Source organism: Egretta garzetta, unplaced genomic scaffold, assembly GCF_000687185.1.
Source record: "Egretta garzetta isolate BGI_Z169 unplaced genomic scaffold, ASM68718v1 scaffold164, whole genome shotgun sequence".
Taxonomy (NCBI): domain Eukaryota; kingdom Metazoa; phylum Chordata; class Aves; order Pelecaniformes; family Ardeidae; genus Egretta; species Egretta garzetta.
This window is the reverse complement of record NW_009259492.1, coordinates 317,151-324,672: the sequence shown is the minus strand read 5'-3', so window position 1 is coordinate 324,672 and position 7,522 is coordinate 317,151. Positions and strand designations below refer to the sequence as shown.

General features: G+C 51.0%; 1 protein-coding gene across 1 annotated transcript in view; it reads left to right on the top strand.

Moving 5' to 3' along the window:
* The window catches only part of TCERG1L (transcription elongation regulator 1 like), a 95,181-nt gene that overhangs the window by 53,170 nt on the left and 34,489 nt on the right, over positions 1-7,522 (top strand). The window contains exon 5 of the mRNA XM_009637356.1: positions 5,845-5,970. Coding sequence (XP_009635651.1) covers positions 5,845-5,970 — 126 coding nt within the window. The remainder of the gene's footprint in view (positions 1-5,844; positions 5,971-7,522) is intronic.

Sequence of the window (7,522 nt, the reverse complement as noted above, 5' to 3'; positions counted from 1 at the left end):
TTAACAGCCGGGCAGAGGCGGTGCTGAGGGCCAGGGTTTGGGGGTGGGATGGCAGGGGGAGGGGGGCGGTTGGGCTGGGGGAGCTTCAAGGGCTTTTCCCATCCAAACCATTCTGTGTTTCTATGATTCTATGATTATAACCATTCCCAGTTTGGCCAGCGTGGCTGCAACCATTCCCAGTTCAGCCAGTGCAGCCGTGGGACATGGCCTCCCCGAGCTGCCCTTGCCTGGGAGCAGGGAGGAGAGAAAACGCTCCTGGGGGTTGGAGCTGATCTTGCCCCGAAGCGGGGAGCTGAGCCCCGGGAAGCTGAGCCCTGGAGCCCTGGCTCCGGGCCATTTGCCAGCTGTGCCCTCCGCTCGCCTTGGCAAGGGGTATCGCTTGCCGAGGATCTCCGGGTTTCTCAACCTTCAATTAATTTGCCGTCGTCCTCCTTTGTCCTCGTCACGTCCTCATTGCGGTTATATTGAGATGGGGGTTGCTTGTGGTCGTAAGCGATGGTAAGATGCATCCGTGCTGAAGTAATCTTAAAACGGGACAGATGTCCTCAACGCGCGCCGCGCTCCTCGGGCTCCTTGGCGCTGACGATAACTGGGAGCTTCATAGAGAAGGTCGCTTGTATCCTCCCCCTCCTCGGTACTGTTGTGTAGTAAAATTTGCCTAAACTTACTCACCAAACGTGCGGCGGGGGCGGGCGTTAGGTTCTTTACGGTTGATGTCTAGGTCCCGTTCCAGCCCAAGTGATGTGCAGTTCCTACTGAACACTTATATCGCGTGCTGACATTAAACTCAATCCACGGAGTTTATTTGTATTCCAAAGCCATCTATTGCAAAGACCGCTTTTTATGAGCGCGAAGCACTCGAAAGCATAAATATTTATTCCTTAAAGGTTATGATTGCCTTAAATCATTCCAGCTTATTTGGCGAGCATCAGAGAAAATTAAACCAAGCAGTTGAACTCGATCTGCATGTATGAAATAATATATATATGTGTGTATATAGCTGTATATGCTTGACTCCAGTATGGATGGAAGCTGTGAGCAAATTGCTTCCATCACATCGAAAGATGCACTGGTAATTTTATTGTTCCTGGATATGATAATAAATCAGCATAAGGAAGTGGTTGGAATTATATCATGGGAAGCCACACTTCAACATGCAGCGTGCCCCGTGGTACCAACACGAGCAGAGCTCGGCTCATGTGGTACCTGTCTAACTATGGGGAGATAATGAAGCACGTGGTGAAAATTATTCCAGTTTTTGGGTGTAGAGCATTGCTTGTGTATGGACAGGAGGGGGCAGTGAGGTGAGGGTCGGGCTCTGCTCCCAGGGAAGGGGCGATGGGATGAGGGGCACCGGCCTCAAGTTGTGCCAGGGCAGGGTGAGGTTGGCCATGGGGAACAAAAACCATTCTGGGATTCTATGGAATTCATGTGCATGCCTTGATGGATGCTTACGTCTACCCCGTGTCACTTTAAACCTCAGAATTTGGGGGTGAACCTTCAAGTGTCAGCCTGTGCAGCCCATGTACGTCCTGGTGGGGTGGCTCCTGCGTGCGTGGGAAGCAGTAGTGGGATGGGGCAATGGTGTTTTTGGAGCTGGGTGTGATTTTTCTCCCCTGCACAGTAACGCATGTACAACTGAATGTCACATTCAACTGGAACCTCTTCTGCTTCAGTTTGTGCCCATGGCCCCTTGTCCTGGCGCTGGGCACCACTGGGAAGAGTCTGGCTCCGTCCTCGTGACCCCCCCCCTTGGGACGCTGGGCACCACTGGGAAGAGGCTGGCTCCGTCCTGGTGACCCCCACCCTTGAGAGATTTGTAGGTGTTGATGAGATCCCCTCAGCCTTCTCATCTCCAGGCTGAACAAGCCCAGCTCCCTCAGCCTTTCCTTGTAGGGGAGATGCCCCAGCCCCCCCATCATCCTTGTTGCTCTCCTCTGGACTCTCTCCAGGAGTTCCTCATCCTTTTTGAACTGGGGAGCCCAGAACTGGACCCAGTGCTCCAGGTGGGTCTCACCAGGGCTGAGTAGAAGGGGAGGATCAGTTTGGATGAATTCAGAATAGCTGCAAAGCCTTTTCTCAGTATGGAGTTGTGGCTAGCAAGGCTTTCCTGTGTGCATACTTCACCTGAACCAGGCGATGAAATGCCTTTTTAATCTGTCTCTGATGACTCTGGAGGTGATAGGATGAAAGCATCCTTTACATTAGCATTAATTTTAATTTGAAAGGCCAAAGAAACCCAAACAACTCTTGCTCCATAAAACATAACTTGTGGAATTAATTGCGTAGGAACGTACGTCTAAGTTACCGATGGAAATCCTAGCTTAAGAAATGCTCTCCAAGGGTATGAAAGCCAGGATTTCAGTCCATTCACGCGCCTGTCCTGCCGGGCATCTCCGTAAAACTGGAGGGGCTGTTGCGAGCCTGCTGTTGGATGGATTGCTCCGTATAATTAGAGACACCTTAGACTTCGGTGTTGGAATTGATGGTTCCTCAGTGTTTCTTTCTACCCAGAGAGTTCATCAAAGTTAATAGTTTTGCCATGGGCTTTGACAGAAGTGGAGAAAAGAAACTGTTGTTGCCTCCGGTCCAAACATCCTGAGCTGGAAAATGGTTCACTGTCTTGTTAGAGACGGCCGAGTTACAGGCGCCTCCAGCGACACCGTTGTGCTGTAGGTGGCACAGCAAACATCACACTGACCTGTCCCTCTTCCGCAAATGCCTTAGTTATCATTCTTTCTTCTGAGCAAATACGGCTTAAATTTATCACCGTACCTTGCAGGGTGATTTCTTTATCATGCCACTGATCGCGTCTGGCAGGAGTTTCTCTTATCCTGACTTAATGACAAAAAAACCCAAAACAAAACAGAGAGAAATAATGACGTGTTTCCTTTTTGGGTGTTTTCCCCAAAGCTGCTTGCAGTTATTCTTCCCTGTGCCCCCCCAGGCAGCCCGTGCTGCTGTCCCAGGGAGGAGATGGCCAGGAGAGGGTCCGGAGCCGTTTTGTTGGGACAGTGGCTCACAGGGCTCTCATCGCTGTCTCCCCTCTCACCCTGCGCTGTTGATGTCAACCACCGAGGAGCATCGAGCACTGGAAGGGGCTGCCCAGGGAAGGGGTCGAGTCCCCAGCCCTGGGGGGATTTAACAGCCGGGCAGAGGCGGTGCTGAGGGCCAGGGTTTGGGGGTGGGATGGCAGGGGTAGGGGAGCGGTTGGGCTGGGGGAGCTTAAAGGGCTTTGCCAACCCAAACCATTCTATGATCCCCCGGCTAACAGCAAGTTGGGATCATGCAAACGCATTGGGATCGTGCAAACGCGTTATTGAACGTTCCATGAACTTGGTGTTCCAGCCCCAACTCCTAACGCTTCATGAACCTCCTCCTTTTTCCAAGGTTATTTTTTGGCAAAGCTTTACTTTTCCTTGAGTGGTTCTTTAGCCATGTTGACCCTTTATACGAGTATGACTTTCTCATTTTATAAAATACTATTTCTTTTGTAAGATTTCTTATTTTATATCTGTTTCTGTTCTTGTGAAAGTTTATTAAAAAACCAATGGGCTTTGCTTAAAATCACATACAATGTTTTAAATGCTTTTTCACCTGGTAGGAGGGTGAATCCCCTGAAGTTTGGTGGTCGCCTGAAGTCTGGTCTGCCCTCAGAACACGTGGTTGATCATATGGGAAAGTGCGATAAAATGGGAGCTGTGCAAATGCGCCGGCTAGGCAAGCACGTAGCCCTCAGTCACTGGAGTTGTATTTCTGTAGAGAATGCCACCCGGTCCGGGTGGAAGCCATGGGCTTTCCCTGTTCCAGTGGAAATTGCGGACTTTGTCCTTCCAGCTGGGAAAGAGCAGATGTTTAATGTTGTTCAAGCCAACGGGAAAGCCCATAAAATAGCGGCGTTGCCTTCACTTTGCAGGAGAGACCTTTTTCCGTTATGGAGGCTTTGGGATTCAGGGTGAAGTCAGAAGTGGGCGGGGGGTCCATGGGCACGCTGCCGGGCAGCCTCTGAATGGGGTCAACAGGGTTTTCCTTAGGCTTTCTGCAACCCTGACTCCTACTTTCTTCCTCATTTGAACAGTCTACTGCAGAATACTCACATTTATCTTCTCTTGGAGAGTTCCTGGCTTCCACCGCCGTCTCCTGGTCACCGGGGTGGGAGACAAAAAGAGTGGAGGAGAGAAGAGGAAAAATCACCGTGAATTCCGCGATGCGTGTTTTATTTTCCTCAGGGGGGTAATTCCGATTATATTCAGCAGAACAGATGCCTGCCTAACAGCGAGACGTGTGCTTCGTTAGCAGAACGAGCAGCGCCGTTATGATTATCGCTAAAACACCTTCCTGTTGGATGCGTCACGCCTTTCCACGTGCCGGTAGCCGGGGCGCGTCGTACAGCTCCGGCTGGCACGGCCACACCGATCCACGCCTTGGACCGACAAGGAAATCATAGAATCGTAGAATGTTTGGGGTTGGAAGGGACCCCCAGAGGTCACCCAGCCCAACCCCCCTGCAGGAGCAGGGACACCTTGAACCACATCAGGTTGCTCACAGCCCCGGCCAACCTGGCCTGGAATGGTCCCAGGGATGGGGCCTCCACCCCCTCTCTGGGCAACCCCTGCCAGGCTTTCACCACCCTCACTGCAAAGAATTTCTGCCTTAGATCCAGTCTAAATGCCCTCAAGTGTTAGCGCTAGCCCAGGCGGTACCCAGGGCTCTGGTTTTGAGGAAGAAAACGCGAGCTTTTGAATGATAAAAATGTTATAGTTGCGTTCAAAATAGACGACCAGCGACCCCGTGTCGGCGAGAGTTACCTGTAATGATCTGCTTTGGCACCGGGAATCTGAGAAACAAAAATCAGCTGCTTTTTTTTTTTTTCTGTTTTTGAGGTTGTAGCATGTGAGTGGGTTTTCCTAACAGAAATGATCCGTATTGCTGCGCAATGCGGAGAAGGCGGGATGAGAAGTGCTTGACAGCCCAGGAGTAGTTAGGGAAAGGAAAGGGCAGTGAATTCTGCAGCGTGGCTCGTGCTTGGGAAATGTTATTCCCAGAGTCTGCCTTAAACGAGGGGTACATCCCGGCTGCCGGTTCTGTTTTGACATGGTGGCTTGTGAATGGGATACGGCGGCTACTGACGGGACCCCTGAATTTGCATCTGAAATGAGGTGACGTGGTCTGGGTCTTCCAGTTTCCGAGAAAAGGTTTCGCGCACAGTTAATAGGAAACTCATGTGCAAGGTTTGACCTCGGCCTCGGCGATAGCCACAAGTTCCCCAGGATTAAGTAGCCTGGTTTAATGAACGCAGTTTTAGCAGCAGACCTGGAGTACTGCTTCATCATGAATAATGGATAGGAGCAATTTAGGGCTTTCCAGCGTTGTGGATTGTCTGAGCAGACTGCGATTCCCTTGGATAAAACTGCTGCGTTAAATTATCGGCCGAATAATTTCCCGTGGATGGAGCGGGACACAAGGAGTTTGTGCTGAGTAACAGTAGGAACCGGGGGCGTGTTATTTAGGCTTAAATACGAAAACTCATCCTGCTGCAATCTGTTCTGAAAGCATTAATGTATCCTCCCAAATTCTTCATCTGAAGGCCACGTTTTTATTAATTTATGATTTCTACCGATGGTTGTTTGCTGAGAATCAATGGGCGTCATGGCCAGCCTAGACCGGCAATTCAACTCAAAGCAAACCCTATCGTTGCAAATGGGTACGGGGAGCAGTGTTCAGCGGGAGGTTAAAAGAGCATTTGTGAAACAAGGCTGGGAAAAAAAAACAAAACGAGGTTTTTTTAAAGGCGGTTTTGTTTACGGGGGAAAACAAAAACGTTTCCTTGTGGTTTGCCTGCAGGTTCTGCCTCCAGCATGGACGCTCGTGTGGGTCCTCTGATGCCAACGCAAGTCACCCGGGTAACCGCTGTGTCTGCACCGGCCATGACGTTCATGGCAACCAACCTGGTGGACCAGGCATTAACAGGTCTGTTGATGTTTCTATGTACTGATTGTATTACTGAAGCACGTGTTGGATATTTACCTACTTCCACCCGCGCCGCGCTGTCCGTACTGCACAGGAACAGGGGACCCTTACAAAATCGGCCCAAATTTGAGGCCGTTTGCTCTAGCTCATTGCGAGCGTGTTCAGGGTGTTTCAGACCCTGTTTACCCGGTCTGGCAGTTGGCAGGAGCTTTGCATTTGATGACACAGAAGGTGGCATGTTTCGGAACCGTCCTTGGGCTGTTCATTTCCCATGCCAGTGGTATTCACGAGCATCACAGTGATAACATGGTTATCGGTTGGGTGGTTGCTCCATGAAGCCTCGTTGGCTGAAGCCTCTGAGGATGCTTTGTGCTGTGCTGTGCAATAAAACCGGTTTATTCCCCGCCACGAAAGTGCCCGTGTGCTGGCGTGAGAGGAGGGGCGATGCTGTTGCCAAAGGCTGGAGGAATTCTTGTGGCTTTTCACTTACCTTCACATCCACGCATTGCGATCAAAAAGCGATGGGATTTTGATAGGAAACGATGAGCGTCATTCCTAATGGTGTGAAACTCCTCTTAGCGCGGGGGTGCCAGCCAGCCCTCGCCGGCTCTGCGGCACCTCGGGGTCCTGATCCCTCCTTCCTGGCTGTGTTTTGTGGAAAAAACCCCGGCGTTTATCGGGAGTTACTAGGTATCAGTTCCGGTGTGATTTATCTGGTCCTTCACGCTCAGGGGTTAATACGGTTGCGGAGGTGTTGCAGGGTTGCGTATTAGAAATGAATGCACTTGCCTTGCGTTGGGTCGCGTACAGATTTTTGGATACAGAAGCTCTCCCTCGTCCAGGCTCACCAGCTCTACCCATGGCCAAGATTAAAGTTTCATAAAATACTTTGTGGTCAGCCGTGCTCGGCAAATCTGTAAGCGGAGCTTTGAAGCAGGCCTGCCTGCTGCTCTACCTGTCTGGAGTAAATCCTCTGGTGGATTTTCTGTTGCTGAGTATCCCAGCTCTGCCTGGGAATGGCTGAAAATTTTATGACACCGGCACCTTGAAACCGACGGAAAGTTCGTACACATCACTCTTGACATGCTTCAGTTTTCAAACCAGACAGGCTTCTTGGTTTGCTTTCGGTGAACACCTACTCCTTTCATCATCCGTACAGTTGTTGTGCTTGAAGACCTGCACGCTCCTCCCTCAAGTCAGCGGGAACTGCGGTGATTTGCTTTCTTGTCAGAAGCAAGGGAGGCGGAGGAAACCCTAAAACTGTTCAAAAACTGCAGGGACGGCGAGAAGAAGATTTGCGCAAGGGCCGTGCTGATCTGCAGCTTGTTGCAAGCTGAAATCATATAGTTCATATCCAATATATTTCATAATCTTCACAACAACCCCACACAACGCTCCAGGCATGGGGCAGAGGGGCTGGAAAGCTGCCCGGCGGAAAAGGCCCTGGGGGGGTTGGTCGAGAGGGGGCTGGATATGAGCCAGCAGGGTGCCCAGGTGGCCAAGAGGGCCAGCGGCATCCTGGCTTGGATCAGGAGGGGTGTGGCCCGCAGGA